This window comes from Microcaecilia unicolor, chromosome 2 (assembly GCF_901765095.1).
Source record: "Microcaecilia unicolor chromosome 2, aMicUni1.1, whole genome shotgun sequence".
NCBI classification, from domain to species: domain Eukaryota; kingdom Metazoa; phylum Chordata; class Amphibia; order Gymnophiona; family Siphonopidae; genus Microcaecilia; species Microcaecilia unicolor.
The window spans coordinates 429,103,260-429,120,924 of NC_044032.1; the positions used below are offsets into that span (position 1 = coordinate 429,103,260).

Below are 17,665 nucleotides of genomic sequence, written 5' to 3' on the forward strand. Positions count from 1 at the left end.
TGGTGCCAGGGCTGTCTCTCTGTATGCTGCTGCGACTGCTTCCTCTGCGCTAGCCTCGCCTCACCTTCTCCAATACTCTTTCTGAAGAGGCGGGGCCAGCGCAGAGGAAGCAGTCGCAGCAGCGTACAGAGAGACAGCCCTGGCACCACATGGATCCGCTGCAGATTTAGCAGCAGAACTAACACCTCTGCCAAAAGATGACAAGGTAGGAGCATAGCGGCAGCATGCTGACGGATCCGGTGCCGTGCAACTTTGCTGTAGAGTTAGGCAGGCTGGCGCTGCCCGACGGAGATGGAAGGGGAGGGAGGGGAAAGAAGGCCTGCAGCGTGCCGACGGTTGGGTGGCCGGGAGGTGGAAGAGAAAAAAAGCCCTTCAGCATGCTGGTAGGTGGTGCCTGGGGGAAGGGATCAGCAGGTGGCGGGGAAAAACCTGCAGCGGTGGTTTGGGGGGAGGGGGGTCGCAGTGGCGTAGCCAGACAGCCAATTTTGGGGAGAGGGGGGAGAGAGAAAATTTTGTGCCCACCCACTTTGTGCTCAGGCCCACCCAAAATTGGCTGTCTGGCTACGCCACTGTCTCAGATATTACATGGTGCTGCACCAGATCACTTGACTCAGCTTAATCTTGCTCCCCAAGCTACACAAGGTAATTATTTATTCAATCTTCTTAATACTGAATTTTCCCTCTTTCAAGGGTGGTCGGTATAAGAAAAATGTGGAGTCATCCTTGTTTTCATACAACTTTGGAATAATTTGCCTCAATCTTTAAATGTAATTTGTCTTACATCTCCTTTTGGACCCTTAAGTGAGAAGGACAGAAACTGGAAAGGAGATGACATAAATCTTTCATGGATGAGGACAGGCTAAACTGTAGGCAACACATGATAAAGTACCGTCAAGCCTTAACAGCAGCCAAAAAACAATATTTCTCATAATGCATTGAGCAGGCTGCTAATTCAACCAAGCAGTTGCTCAGCATAGTAAATAGCCTAGTGCAACCCCCACAATAAAACCGGCCTTCCCAGTCAAAACTGAACTGCAATGATTTTGCTGCATATTTTGCCAACAAAATTAAAAGTCTACACCAGGATTTACCGTCTCCATTCAGCTAACCAAGAGCGCACAAACTTGCCCTCTCCCCACACAGACACATGGGACTCTTTTAACCCAGTAACAGAGGAGGGCCTTGACACAATCTTAAGAGGACTTTGACCCCTGCCCATCAAACACAGTGCAACAGGCAAGTAGGGGCCTCACAGAAAGTGCCGCAAAAATTGTGAACTCTTCTTTCTAATAGGCAAATACAAACAACATAAAAAAGGGCTGTGATGTGTCCTTTTTGTTAAAAAAGAACAACTTTGACCAGGGCAAGCTTGAAAGTAACCTGCCAGTATCTAACATCCCGTTTCTAGGAAAACTTATAGAGCAATCTGTGTTCAACTCAATGATTGGCTAGAAGAGAGAAACTGGCTAGATACATGTCAATCTGGATTCAGACTCAGTTCTGGAACAGAAGTAGTCCTCATATCCCTACTAGTATAAGTGCTGCCTATGCATATGATTAGTAATTTTGTTCTTTATAATAATTTTTACCATTTTGCCTAGCATAGACGTCAGGATCACAGGTCTATAATTTCATGGATTACCTCTGGAAGTCTTTTTAAAAACTGGCATTACATTGGCCACCTTCCAATCTTCCGGTATCATGCTTTATTTTAAAGATAAATTACACTATTGCTAACAAAAACTCTGAAAGTTCATTTTTCAGTTCTATCAGTACTCTAGGAGGTATACCATTAGATCCAGGCAATTTGCTACTCTTTAATTTATCGAATTGCCCTATTACATATTTCAGGTTTACAGAGATTTGTTTCAGTTTCTCTGACTTACCAGCATTGAATAGTGTCACAAAACGCCTTTCCACCTGCCTTGGGTTACCCAGCGGCCACTTAGAAGGTCTATCCCCAACACAGATCAGGTCCACCTGCATCTGCTACTTGTGCTCTACACTAGAACCCTCCTCCCACTGACTGGGTCACAACTGCATCTGAGTGAGTCTCCCGCTCTCAAATTATCCCCAGTGATTTCTAGGTTACTAAAGGACGCACTCCCAGTGGTCCCACAGTTCCCAGAAAGCATTCACAGACCCAACACACAAACCACCAGGATTCTTTATCAGTCCAGATAGGCAGAGGCAACACAATAATAGTGTTTATTGTCATAAAAATATTGAACAATGAACATAAAAAGTGCAATCAGCAAACAATAGCAGGTAACTGAAATATGGATCAATTATAGAACTATCTAAACATAATTATTTACTTTCTAAAAAGCACCTGGGAAGATCAGGACATATAACAGTTCACAGAGCTTCAGCAAAGAGATCCTACTCTCTTTTCTTCCTGGGTAAGACTGGAGAAAAAGCTAGTAAAATCCAAATGAAAATGAGCTCCAATCAGAGCCCAGAACAACCAGTTTTAAAAGTATACTGCAGACTGCCTTTCCAGAAGGTTTAAACAAAGGAAATAGCCTTGTTTCTGCAGCAGATTCAAAACGTTACACATCCACCACCTGCTGGCCAAACTAGAGAAATACACTTCAGAAAATAATTAATGCAGTTTTACAGGCTTAAAAATCTCACTGTTTTTTTTTTTTTTTTACATTTGTACCCCGTGCTTTCCCACTCATGGCAGGCTCAATGCGGCTTACATATACAGGTACTTATTTGTACCTGGGGCAATGGAGGGTTAAGTGACTTGTCCAGAGTCACAAGGAGCTGCCTGTGCCTGAAGTGGGAATTGAACTCAGTTCCCCAGGACCAGAGTCCACCACCCTAACCACTAGGCTACTCCTCCACTCTGTCACAAATACCATTTCTGGCACTGTTATCTTACCCACATCTTACTCAGTGAAAATTGAAACACAGAATTCATTTAGGGGCCCTTTTATTAAGCCATGTAAGTGTCTACACGTGCCCAATGTGCGCCAAAATGGAGTTACCACCCGATTATCTCATGGCTCTTCCAGTAATTTCATTTTTGGAGCGCATCCAAAAAATAACTTTTATTTTCGGACACGCGACAAGTGATATTTGACACGCGTACATCATTACCGCCCGGTTACCATGCGAGACTTTACTGCTAGGTCAATGGCTGGCGGTAAGGTTGCAGACCCAAAATGGACGTGCAATTTTGATTTTGCTGCACATCTATATTCAGCAAAAAATTTTAACAAGGCCTTTTTTTTACAGGCATGCTGAAAAATGGATTGGCACATGCTCAAAACCCACGCCTACACTACAGCAAGCCATTTTTCAGCACACCTTAGTAAAAGGACCCTTAGTATCTTTGCTATGGCTTTGTCTTCCCTGAGTGCCCCTTTTACCTCTCGGTCTTCTAGCAGTCCAACTGATTCTTTTACTGTCTTCTTGCTTATAATATACCTAAAAAAGTCTTGGCATTTGTTTTTGCCTCCAACGCAGTCTTCTTTGCAAAGCATCTCTTTGCTTTCAATCAGAGAAACCCAGACGGGGGATTTGCCTTGGTGTTAGAACTGCTGGATTTCTCAGAAGCTTTTGATATTGTAGATCATATTATGCTAGCATGAATGGCAGAAACAGGTATCAATGGCATAGTACTTGCTTTGCTCAGATGTTATCAGACAGACCACAATCTATACTGTTCAACAGCATCTCATCACTATCATGGGCACTAACCTGTCGGGTACCACAATGATCGATACCGTCACCTATTCTGTTCAATATATATCTCAAGCCACTATTTGAGCTGATTCAGTTGATGGACACTCAGTTCTACATCTACACAGACATGATGAAGCTACTCATACCCAGGGAAACTTACTTACCCATAGCCCTAAATAAACTGACTACTATTTAACAGCAATTCAAGAATGGGCTAAAAACAAACTTTGCCCGAACCCAAGTAAAACTGAGATTCTGTGGGTCTCTAACACAAGTAGGCAGTATCTGACATTAAAATCTCTGTGGGGAAATACAAATTTCCCCTCATATCACAAATCAGGAACCTTGGAATACTGCTAGACTCAACACTTATGCAGATCCCCCAAATCCAAGCAACCTTCCAGAGTTGCTTCTATAATTTGTGACTACACTGCCACTCTTCTTCCATTAAGAAAGCAAGTCTTGTCACAGTGGTTCAAGCCATGATAACATTAAGACTGGATTACTGTAATGCACTCTACACCGGTCTGAATACAAAGGGTTTTCATCAGCTCAAATTGATTCAGAATGCTGCATTAAGACTGATAGAAACTGTAAGCAACATGACCATATCACACCATTTTTGCACAAACTCCACTGGCTACCAGCACAATACAGGGCTAAATTTAAAACATCATGTCTGACCTTCAAGGCCCTTAGAGGAAATGGCCTAGAGTACTTAGAACAGGCTCTCCTATATACCTCCAAGGTCACTAAGATTCTCCCAAAGAGCATCCCTAACCACACTCTCTCCCAAAAGCATCACACTAGCAGGCTTATTTTCGAAAGAGAACGGCGCCAATCTTTCGACACAAATCGGGAGATGGGCATCCTTCTCTCAGGGTTGCCCAAATCAGCATAATCGAAAGCTGATTTTGGGCATCCCCAACTGCTTCCCGTTGCGGGGATGACCAAAGTTCCTGGGGGCGTGTCGCAGGTGTAGCAAAGGCGGGACTGGGGCGTGCCTAACAGATGGGCATCCTCAAACGATAATGGAAAAAAGAAGGGTGTCCCTGACGAACACTTGGCCGACTTTACTTGGTCCTTTTTTTTTTACGACTAAGCCACAAAAATGTGCCCTAAATGACCAGACGACCACCGAAGGGAATCGGGGATGACCCCCCTGATTCCTCCAGTGGTCACTAACCACCTCCCACCCCGAAAAAAACTTTAAAAACTTTTGTCTTTTTAGAGTATGGGTGAAGGACGTCCTTTGCTATGCCTCCATCCCTGCAACGGCAGTTGAGGACGTCAAAAATGTGGATGTTTCTGTGAGAAGGACGTCCATGCCTTTGCTATGCCTCTGACACCCCCTTTATTTATTTGGATTTTGTATCACAAGTAGCAGCAGTGGGATTTGAACTAGCCACCTCTGGATTGCAAGACCAGTGCTGTAACCACTAGGCCACTCCTCCACTCCACTAAGTCAATGGGTGGCCTTAAGGGCTCAGGCGGTAAATAGACACGCGCTGGATTTAATTTTGCCACACGTCCATTTCACGGCCCCAACCCCCCTTTTTCCAGACGTGGTAGAGAAATTGTCCAGCGCGTGTCAAATACATGCGCCCACACTACCGGCCACTTTTTGGCGCTCCTTTGTAAAAGGGCCCCATAGCCCCTTTTAGCAACAATTCATATAAAAGAAAATGAATGGGAAGGACGGGCATCCAAGGATATAAATTAATCAAGGATTTCTGATAGCTTCAAATCACAAGAGCAAAATTTAAAGGGTGTGTAATAATATTTAGCCACATCCAGTATTAAATCTACTGATTAAACAGCATAAACTCTGTAGGGCATGACTAGAATGTTGGAAATGATAAACGGCAGTTAGACTTGCTAATCTCAACAGAAAACGGTGATTAAGGCGGATCTCTAATCAGAGAAAGAATGCAGTGGAATGTGCTATCCCAGAAGTCTGTACAGCTGATGTTACCACACAAAATCATACAATTTAATTGTGCAGAGTAGGGGATTCAATTCCTATGTCAAGTTTACTGCTCATCAGATCAGCCAGGCATTGGGATGCTGTGGAGACAGTTCACAGCCTATGGTGGCAAGTAGTTCCAGTCACTGCACAACAGCAGAAACACCATCTGGTCAGATTTAAAATCCACAGTTGCAGGGGTCTGGAGGGAGACCCGTTGCATGGCTGCTTGCTGAAGATGGACAGACAAACTAATGACCAATCAGTGTTTGTGGATCAAATTGTGCAAAGTAGGAATTAGTGGCCTCACACAATTTAAATATTAAATTTAAAGAATTAGTAGGTCAATTTAAAATCACTGACAAATGAAGCAAACTAAATTAAAAAAACAAAAATGTTCTTACTCTACTAGGCTACCACTAGTGGAACAAGGTCATTTTTGTATTTTGTGATCAACTTCACTTATTTCCTATTGGCTGGGTAAGCAAAATCAAACCAAACTGATTAAAAACAAGAAAATGCTGTCAGCAGTGCAGCAGATAGATCAGGGGAGGGGGTAATATCCAGTCTTCTGTACAAAATGTTACATGAGTACACAGTGCAAACAGCTCAGGTCTCAGAGAACAACTTTAATCTTGTGATGATGTTGATTTGATTTTTTTGCCTCCTTCCTACTGTCCTTATTTTTTTTGTTTGGATTGTGTTTCCTTTGAATGATTTTGTTTTAAGTAGTGATATTTTCTGAAGAGATTGAACTGAACAAATCTAATCTATAAAGGTCATAATGGCAGAGCTGGATCAGCAAAGCCAGAGAGATGTATATAGAGAACACCTTCAGGGATACTGCAGCATGGTTCTACCTCTACTCTGGCAGCTCCTATGCTGATTTGGAACAGCAAGGTCACCTAGAGGAGAAATGCTGGACTTGGATGGAGGAGAGGGGAGAGAGAATTATTGCTGTATATGGATACAGGGGAGGGAAGAGAGAGGAGAAATGCTGGAAATGGATGGAGGGAAGGAGAGAGGAGAAGTGCTGGACATGGATGGAGGGGAGGGAAGAAAAAAAGAAGATGAACATGGATGGAGATAAGGGAAAGGGGAGAGAAAACTGCACATAGATGGAGAAAATAGGCAAAAGCTGGATCCACATTATACCTCCTCCAGTCAATTCCATGGAGGAGGACCCAGCTTTTCTTATGGATGTAGGGTAAGAAATGAAGAAGAAAGGAGGAAAGTAAAGAAATAAGTGGAAAGGAAGCCGTGGAAAGTTAAGAAAACAGATAGCAGCAGAATCAGACACTGGAACCAATATGGATAGAAAAACAAAGTCACCAGACAACAAAGGTAGAAAAAATCATTTTATTTTCATATTAGTGTTTGGAATATGTCCAATTTGAGAACTTACATCTGCTGTCTTATTTTGCACTGGGTATACTGGAGCTGTAACAGCTTACAGAAATTATTTATAATGAAAAAAAAATCACATTTTTTTTTCTCCTACACTTGTATAATATTTTCAATGATGTCTGTTTATATGCGCCATGGCTGGAATAAGGGGTGTGGCTAATGTGGGTGTGGCTATCATAGGGGTGGGGCCATATGTGGTGACCCCGCCCGTAATGAGTACCGGCACCTTTTTTTCTACAAAAAAAACCACTGCTTTTAAGTATCACTATCATCGATTTGGCAATCGACTGAGGAGACTGCTGGCTCAGCTCATTAAGCAGAGTCATAGATCTTGGTATGCCTCAGGTTTGATTGCCCAGGGTGGCCACGTATTAAATCAGCCATAGGACATTGCAGCTCAGTTTTATCAGCATTTAAAAACATTTTATGCCACTCCAATGGGCAATGTTGGGCCATAGCTTTGTAACTATTTAGAGGATTCAGGATTGCCTGTGTTAAATGAGGAACAGCAGGCATGCCTAAATTCTCCCTTGCAAACCAAAGAGTTACAACTCACTATTGAGGCTTAAAGCACATACTGTTCCTGGACCAGATGGGTTTTCTTCTGCATTTTACAAGATGCTTTCTCCCTTCGTGATACGTCCTCTCTTGGAGTACTATACCATTAGTCTGGAGAAGGATGTCTTTTCAGCTCATGCTAACGAAGTTCTCATCGCTCTGATTCCTAAGCCGGGAAAACCGGGCATGAGTTGTGATGGCTACAGGCCCATCTCGTTAATTAATGTGGACATTAAGATATTGGCCAGCATTTTAGCTACTTGTTTGTTAGGAGTTTTGCCTTATGTGGTGGATCACCAGGTAAGCTTTATCACTTGTCGGCATTCGGTGATGAACATGTGGAAGATTCTTTCAGATGGATGGGAAGCTGGGTATGGTGGTGGGTTTGGATACCGCCAAAGCATCTGACCAAGTTAATTGGTCTTATTTGTTTGATGCACTGCGGTATGTTGGTATCACGGGTTGGTTTTCTTAAGCAGTGCGTTTGTCATATACTTTGTCATCCACAGCGGTGTTGGTGAATGGAGTATGGACAGCTTCCTTTCCTACTGAGCTTGGCACCCGTCAGGGGTGCCCACTCTCTCCATTCTTATTTGCTCTCTAATTGGAATCCCTGTTACGTATTATTTGTCTTGACCCAGATATCCAGGTTTGTCTTTCGGTCTGGTTAGTTTGAAGATTTTGGCTGATGCTGATGACATGCTGCTCATACTATCCGACCTCCAGACTTTACCACAGGTACTGAGTGTGGTTGATTTTAGTTTCTTTCCAGGTCTTACCTTGAACTCAGTAGCTTTGCCTTTACAATTGAAGTTGTGTTGCAAGTGGGTGGGACTGTTTCCACTACAGTGGGTGGAGGAGAAGCTTAAGTACTTGGAAGTTTGGCTCCCTTGTGATCTGACCGATCTAGCCAAATTTAATTTTATGTCGCTGCTGGAGACCACCTTGCATCTTTTGGAGTTGCGGAAGGCTTTTTCCAGTGTATCTTTTTAGCTGTATAGCTTTGCATAATATGATGGTCTTGCCTTGGTGGTTATAAATTCTACAGATGCTTCCGATTACCTTGTCCTCTCACTATGGCTGACTACTATGTTACTAGATTGTTTACTTTGTCAGCTTTTGTGGAGCTTCCTCTTTCGGTTTTTTATAAACCAAAGGAGAAAGGTGGATTGGGCTTGCAGAACTTACAACTCTTTTTCACTGGCTTATGGCATGTGTCATGTGAACAATTGGTTTCATAGTACCTTGGAATTTTCACCGCATACGGTGCAGGTGCGTTTAGGGGAACCTTGGCATTTTAGTAATCTTTTACATGTGCGGGGGTTACATTGGGGATATCATCGTACTTGTTCTTTTTTTTTTAATGTCCCACTGTACGCAGTGTGGCGGAAACTTGGTAGGCTGATTGGGGGTGATGTTTGGATGTCATGGAAATGCTGCTTTTGCTAGCTGGACTCAGCAGGGAACCATATATTTGTTGCATGTGGTGACGGATGATGGTTACATTAAATCTTTTGAGGATCTACGGAAGGAATTTAGGCTGAGTGGCAATGCTCTTTTTCAATACTATCACCTGCAGCATTATATTTCTACCTTACATAGTAGATGACGGCAGAAAAAGACCTGCACGGTCCATCCAGTCTGCCCAACAAGACAACTCATGTGTGCTACATTTGTGTATACCCTACTTTGATTTGTACCTGTGCTCTTCAGGGCACAAACCGTATAAGTCTGCCCAGCACTAGCCCCGCCTCCCAACCACCGGCTCTGGCATAGACCGTATAAGTCTGCCCAGCACTATCCCCGCCTCCCACCACCGGCTCTGGCACAGACCGTATAAGTCTGCCCAGCGCTATCCCTGCTTCTCAACCTCCAGTCCCGCCTCCCACCACTGGCTCTGGCACAGACCGTATAAGTCTGCCCAGCACTAGCCCCGCCTCCCAACCACCGGCTCTGGCATAGACCGTATAAGTCTGCCCAGCACTATCCCCGCCTCCCACCACCGGCTCTGGCATAGACCGTATAAGTCTGCCCAGCGCTATCCCTGCTTCCCAACCTCCAGTCCCGCCTCCCACCACTGGCTCTGGCACAGACCGTATAAGTCTGCCCAGCACTAGCCCCGCCTCCCAACCACCGGCTCTGGCATAGACCGTATAAGTCTGCCCAGCACTATCCCCGCCTCCCAACACCGGCTCTGGCACAGACCGTATAAGTCTGCCCAGCGCTATCCCTGCTTCCCAACCTCCAGTCCCGCCTCCCACCACTGGCTCTGGCACAGACCGTATAAGTCTGCCCCGCACTATCCCCGCCTCCCAACCTCCAGCCCCGCCTCCCACTACCGGCTCTGCTATACCTTGTCTGCTGCGGCCCTTTTGTCATCCACTCATGAGTTGTACACGGAGCCCTACTTTCTGGATGTGCAGTTCTCTGTGCCATTAAAATGTTATCACAGATACCTGCAAGATCATGTGCCTGAGCTGTCTGCACTTGCTATGTTCAATGCTGGAATAAGGATTTGGGGCTCAATCTTATAATAGATCAATTTAAGCGTAGTCTTAAAGCTAGGGAGATTCTTACATGCAATGTCTTGCATGGTGAGATTCAGAATAAATTATTGTTGTATTTGTATGTGTCCCTTCACAGGGCTTTCCTGCTATTATGTGACCTATTGGTGCCAGTCTGAATTGTCAATGTTCTCTGGCCACTCTTGGCCATATGTTTTAATCTTTACCACATATTTCTGTTTTCTGAGGGGCTGCTGTCACGCATATTTCTCACCTTTGGCACTGGCACTGACAATGGCATCCATCTCCTTTGTTTTTGTTTGACCATGTCACTTGTGTTCAACCTGCCCCTAAGGGGTTTGTCAGGCAATCTGGAGGAAATCTCACACCCATTCAGATTTCCTTCACTACAAATTCATGCTATCCTCCTTCCAGTCCTCACTATTCCTTGCCAAACAGGACTATTACACCCAATTGACTAATTCTCTCAGCTCTAACCCTCGTCGTCTCTTCGCCACCCTTAACTCCCTCCTCAAAGTGCCCTCCGCTCCCCCCCCCCCCCCCCCCTCGCTCTCTCCTCAATCACTGGCTGACTACTTCCGCGACAAGGTGCAAAAGATCAACCTTGAGTTCACTACCAAGCCACCTCCTCCTCTTCACCCTTCAACCCTCTCCCTCAACCAACCAACCCAGACCTCCTTCTCCTCCTTTCCTTTCTCCGCCTTCTTTCCTCCTCAAAATGCACCACTTGTTCCTCTGATCCCTTCCCCACCAACTTACTTAACACCATCTCTCCTACTATCACCCCCTCCATCTGTCATATCCTCAACCTCTCTCTCTCCACTGCAACTGTCCCCGACACCTTCAAGCATGCCGTAGTCACGCCACTCCTCAAAAAACCATCACTAGACCCTACCTGTCCCTCCAACTACCGCCCCATCTCCCTCCTACCCTTCCTCTCTAAGATACTTGAGCGCGCAGTCCACAGCCGCTGCCTTGATTTTCTCTCCTCTCATGCTCTCCTCGATCCGCTTCAATCCGGTTTTCGCCCTCTTCACTCGACAGAAACAGCACTCTAAAGTCTGTAATGACCTGTTCCTTGCCAAATCCAGAGGCCACTACTCCATCCTCATCCTCCTCGATCTATCCACCGCTTTTGACACTGTCAATCACGACTTACTTCTTGCCACACTGTCCTCATTTGGGTTCCAGGGCTCTGTCCTCTCCTGGTTCTTCTCCTATCTCTCCCACCGCACCTTCAAAGTTCACTCTCATGGATCTTCCTCCACCCCATCCCCTTATCTGTTGGTGTTCCCCAGGGATCTGTCCTTGGACCCCTTCTCTTCTCAATCTACACCTCTTCCCTGGACTCCCTGATCTCATCTCATGGTTTCCAGTATCATCTCTATGCTGATGACACCCAACTGTATCTCTCCACACCAGACATCACCGCGGAGACCCAGGCAAAGGTATCGGCCTGCTTATCCGACATTGCTGCCTGGATGTCCAACCGCCACCTGAAACTGAACATATCCAAGACCGAGCTTATCGTCTTTCCACCAAAACCCACTTCTCCTCTTCCTCCACTTTCTATCTCAGTTGATAACACCCTCATCCTCCCCGTCTCATCTGCCTGCAACCTCGGAGTCATCTTTGACTCCTCTCTCTCCCTCTCTGCGCATATCCAGCAGATAGCCAAGACCTGTCGCTTCTTCCTCTTTAACATCAGCAAAATTCGCCCTTTCCTCTCTGAACACACCACCCGAACTCTCGTCCACGCTCTCATTACCTCTCGCCTGGACTACTGCAACTTACTCCTCACCAGCCTCCCACTTTGCCATCTATTCCCCCTTCAATCTGTTCAGAACTCTGCTGCACGTCTCATATTCCGCCAGAACCGATATACTCATATCACCCCTCTCCTCAGGTCACTTCACTGGCTTCCGATCAGATACCGCATTCAATTCAAGCTTCTCCTTCTTACCTACAAATGCACTCAGTCTGCTGCCCCTCACTATCTTTCTACCCTCATCTCCCCTTACGTTCCCGCCCGTAACCTCCGTTCACAGGATAAATCCCTCCTCTCAGTACCCTTCTCCACCACCGCCAACTCCAGGCTCCGCTCATTCTGCCTTGCCTCACCCTATGCTTGGAACAACCTTCCTGAGCCCTTCGCCAAGCCCCCTCCCTGCCCGTCTTCAAGTCTTTGCTTAAAGCCCACCTCTTCAATGCTGCGTTCGGCACCTAACCCTTACCGTTCAGTGAATCCAGACTGCCCCAATTTGACTGCCCCTATCGGACCGACCGTTCACTTGTCTATTAGATTGTAAGCTCTTTGAGCAGGGACTGTCTCTCTTTGTTAAATTGTACAGCGCTGCGTAACCCTAGTAGCGCTCTAGAAATGTTAAGTAGTAGTAGTAATCAAACTTGTTAGGAAAGAAATGCATTCTACAGTGTTAGTTGCCGACTGAGGCCCCTGGCTTGTCTCATGGTGCTCAGAGATGCTACAACAGGCTGTGAGGTTGCGGACATGGACTGTGCCTGGCAGGAGATTTCAATGTGTATGGAAGCCTTTTTGGACTTCACTTGCACCACTGAAATACAGTCATTTGTTGAACTGTTAACTTTAAGGAGATTTCGGCCTGCTTAGACTTTGCTACTGTAGAGGGAGAATGGTAGTGGGGGGGGGGGGGGGGGCAGGGGGAGGGTGGCTTAGGATACTACAGTTTAAACTTGTTCTTCTATTGTTATGGCTTGTTGTACCTTTAATAAAGATGATTAAAAAAAAAGTAATTACCTGGTAAATCTGAAAAGAGCAGAATACATTCGTTAAAGCCATTAGCCAAAAGCCTATCTCTTAGCTGCTGCAGGATGGCCACTCCAATGCAAAATGGGAATGAAGAGTTTCCCAGCAGTAAAGTGTCCCAGAGGTGAAAAATCTTATGCAATGGGAAGACATCTGCAAGAGAACAGGAAAAAAAAAACTGTAGCATCAGTAAAAAGTGTGATGGTGGTAGTAAGCAATTTCAATCCATCAAAGCTATACTCCAAAGGTCATAAGCGCCTCACGTGACTCAAGACACACTATTATGGCCTATTTTTTCTTTCAGGAAAAAACAGCATTAAAAGTTGTTTAGACAGATGATATATTTTCATTTAACGATAAAATAATTTTTTGCAAGAGCATATTTCTGCTATCGTTTTCTTACTGAACTCTGGTTTAGCCCCTTATTGCTAAAGCTCATTTACAAACCATACACATGCTACCCATACAACCCTACCATCTGCCCTTTCCACAACTACAAAGAGACTCTATTCAAGACTACTGTCAAAGTTCCTTCTGTCTGGATAGCATACTCTTGAAGGTTTGCCATTTATCACCAACTGCCCACTCCTAATCTAAAATCTGTGGGAACAGTCACCACAGTTTGTAACAAGATGATCTCAGAAGTTTAATCATTTTTGCATATGCCCTGACACCTAAGATTAACCAGGACTGGCTCTCTTGCATTTTAGGACATCTCACATCACTTCCTCCAGAACCCCAGAATAAAATTTAAAGCTCTACAGAATTCAGAACATAATCAAGAGGAGCTGTATCACAGAAGGAAAGGTAATTTTTTATTTTAAAAAAATAATATATAATTTGACATTGGCATTGTGGCTTCCCACTCACATTAGTGGTTTTTCCCTCAAATTAGTAGCTCGTTAGAATCAGAACTGGCCTCACTGCACCAGCAAGAATAGTAAAAGCTTTTAGAGCTTATTCTGTTAATGTATTTCAGATACATTCTGGCAGGACAACTTTCAGGCATGAAAAAGTAGGATAAATCATTGTCTTGACTACTCAGGGCCACTTTTACAAAGCTGCGCTACCAATTCTCGGTGCGGCAAATGAGAGGATGCCCATTCAGTATCTAAGGGCTTCCTCTCATTTGCTGCGTGAGAATTGCTAGTGCAGCTTTGTAAAAAAAGTCCTCAGTCCTTAGCTGCTCTACCAAGGAGTGGAGTAGTTGCTTAAAGTAGAGGGCTGAGGACCAGGGAAACCCATTTCTCTCACTGGTGATCTTTGTGAATTTGGGCAAGTCACTTTACCGTTCATGGCATCACACAGAAATTGAGATTGTAAACTCTCTACAGCAAGAAAATACCTACAGAAACCCATCACAAGCCCAGATTTGGACAAGCAAGTAATTAAATCCAACTCTTAAATCCAGGACTGCTGATTGGGATGAAGTTAGTGCTCGTTGAAATTAATTCATAGAACTTGCAACCTAATAAACTAATTAAAATTACCACTAACAGGTCAGATATGACTATATAATCTAAATAAAATTAAATGAATATATTTAGCTGTGATCTTTCAGCTGGTCCCACACACGGTCCCTTTATCTTGAAAACTAATCTCTAAAGTTTTGGTACCTGGCTATGTGTGCAAATTCAAATTACTGAATAAAATATGGGAAGAAAGGGCATGAACAAATACACATTGGGCCCTGTTTCCTAAGGTGCGCTAGCATTTTTAGTGTGCGCTAACTGCTAGAGACACCTACATATTCCTATGGGTGTCTCTAGCATTAGCATGCACTAAAAACGCTAGCGCACCTATAGCGCAGCTTAGTAAAAAGGACCCATGATTTGTTTGAAGAATTCATGATACAACTTAGTTCCATAATTTTCATCTCTGATCTTAAGCTTTGAGTTACCAGAGGCACAGAAATATGAGGAAACAAAGTCAGAGCACAGAGAAAATGATATTAGGGAACAGAAAAACATCAAGTTGCACTCACGTGTAAACATGGTGAGAAACCAAGGGATGGCATAGAGCTAGGAAAATAAAAACAGTGGTGTTACCAATTGAATAACAGAAGAGCTTGTATATTTATTATAAATGTTATCAATTACAGCAATAGCTGATGTCCCCTATGAGGTTTTTTTTTTTAAAATTTCAACAGTTTTTATTGTTTTATATTCAACACTTGCCAAACAAAATGCATCATCAATATACATAGGTCAAACCTATTACAGTCTTGCTATAAATGTAACATATATGTTTACTATGAGCTTCTTTAGCAACTCGACATTTTTGCTGGGTAAGACAGCTCCATAAGACAAAACACCTTGATTTCATTAGAAGACAACCAGCAAGTATCACTGCAGCAATATAAAAATTACAACATTTTTCATTAAATCTGTTTGAAAAATATGCTGTGGCAAGGAAAATCTCAATGCCTCGAAAGAGTACCCGGTAGCATTATCTGGCAAGTCAACATGAAGCACTGAACCCGATCGCTCTCAGATTTGCTACAGGAAGCTTAGTGCAGTGCAGAGGTTGTGCAGGTACCCTAGCTTCTTTCACACTTTAAATTACTTTGGGCCCACTATTCAAAGGGATTTAGATGTTTAGTAGCAGCTGCTAAATATAAAAGTCCCTTATCTTCCCTCTAGATACTCCTAGTGCCAGGCCAATGAGATGGTGTTTTTCCTGGCTACATGTTGGTGGCAATATTAAGCCACTATCCGTATAGCTAAATGGTTTAATTTATGCCAGCAAAATATATATATATATGTGTGTGTGTGTGTGTGTGTGTAAGTATTTTGGGCCCATCATTTGCTCGGGGACAGCTGTTAATATATAATAGCACTTACTCGGCACCGAAAACAAAGCCGGCTATGTTGGTGGCATTCTGGGGGTGGGGACAGGACTTGACCGCTTAAGTGCTGATATTCAGCCCTTAAGCAGTCAGGTTTACCGCATAAATGGGACTGCATAAAAGTCTTTGCTATTTTTATGAATACTGACAAGTGGCTACGTGCTAGCCAGCTTACAAATAACTGGATATTCAAAGTCGAAGCCCGCCCAGGCCCTGGCATTGAATATCTGGGAATAACGCCATCTGCAGTGAGCAAAACGCTCACCACCAATGGCTGAATATGGACCCCTTTCTTTTGAACAGTGCAGCCAGCACTAAAAAAAATAAATAAAAGGATGACCACTGACTTAAATGCTGGCCCCTAAATATTTATGCGTTTTAAATTAGACTATTTAAAAGCACAAAGTGAGTCTGGTCACTGACACATAACAGGGTTGCGGAATTAGAAATTCAGAATACAACAGCTATAGAGAAAAAAAAAGCAATTATGACAAATATAGTATCGGCTGCCTCTAATGTATGACAGCAACAAAACAGTAATGTGTTAACTATCAATACACTGAAGTTTTACTTTAATGTCATTTCCTGACGTTTCTCTGTTTCATCCAGTTAATTTTAGGAAAGATATTTGTTCAATCAGACTTGCCCAGTAGTTAAATGGATAGTGCTGATAGCCATAACTCTGAAACACTCCTTGACCTTTCTTTACCTAACCAATGAGAAGTTCAGAGAATTCAAATGGGAGAATTTATCTGGTTAACTTCCAAAGGTTAACCAGCTATATCACCTGAATATTGTTCCTATTACGTTCATAACAAGAACTTCCAGTCACAAATACAGCCTATTTCCAGGTTGTATACCTACACAGAGATTAAAAAAAAAAAAATCCAAGGTCGGAATATTGATGACCTTCTTCTCCTTCACCGTTAAATTTATTTATGAAAGAAGGACACACACACACAATGCAGTCTTATAAGCCTTCCTTATCTTTTGAAAATAGGGTAAAATAAGTAACTTAGAAGGGTGAGGAAATACACATAAATGCACGGAGAAGCATACTGATTTAAAAAAAAAAAAAAGAAAACTGTCAAGATCTGCATAAATTCTCTGACACTTCCTCAAAATGTATTGTGAAGACATCTTTCAGGTAGGACCATAAAGGAATACAGGGGGTGGAAGGGTCCTCGAGAGGTAGCAGATGCTCTGGTGTGCATTGGGAGGATGATGGTATTAGGGACTATGTTTAAAAATGTGATTAGTCACAATTAAAAATGTTTTAATCAACTGATAATGATTACAATTTTTGATCAAACATCAGCTATATTAATAACACACGTTAAAAGGGCAGTCACGTGTGTCAATGCATTAACACAGTGTAGTAAATGTAGTCCTTAATCAGTTAGCAGCAGCTGAATATCTGGAAAAAGTTAACTGGTTAATCACACTTGCACTGCCATCCATTAATAGCCAGTTGAGGCGCAACTTCACTAATTGCCACTCTTTTTTTTTTTAGTTTCTTTTATTAGATTCTAGACGTTCTTTGACAGTTTTAATAGTAAAAATGAAAAATAATTTGATATAAAAAAAAACATGTGCAGGCTTGCTCTTAAAATGAAAAAAGATGTTTAGCTTATAATAAAATAACAGAATCTTAGTAAACACTGCCCCCTGCCAATGCTCGGTAAGAATGTCTCACAACACTCACTGATTTTCAAGCCACGTTGACTGACAGACAGCCTTTAAGTTTGTGAGATTTACCTATATAAATCTATATTATGAGCAGGAATAAATTCCGATAATTTACAATTCTGTTATAAAGCAAAATGTACTTTGTAATCACTCACCATAGCATGAAGACCTCCTGTTCTTCCAAAATACAC

At 43.2% G+C, this 17,665-nt stretch overlaps 1 protein-coding gene across 2 annotated transcripts in view; it reads right to left on the minus strand.

The window, feature by feature from the left end:
• The window catches only part of TBCK (TBC1 domain containing kinase), a 436,713-nt gene that overhangs the window by 204,258 nt on the left and 214,790 nt on the right, over positions 1 to 17,665 (minus strand). For both annotated transcript variants that reach the window (XM_030190773.1, XM_030190774.1), the window contains 2 exons: positions 14,922 to 14,958; positions 12,929 to 13,090 (listed from right to left, as the gene is read on the minus strand). In XM_030190773.1, coding sequence (XP_030046633.1) covers positions 12,929 to 13,090; positions 14,922 to 14,958 — 199 coding nt within the window. The remainder of the gene's footprint in view (positions 1 to 12,928; positions 13,091 to 14,921; positions 14,959 to 17,665) is intronic.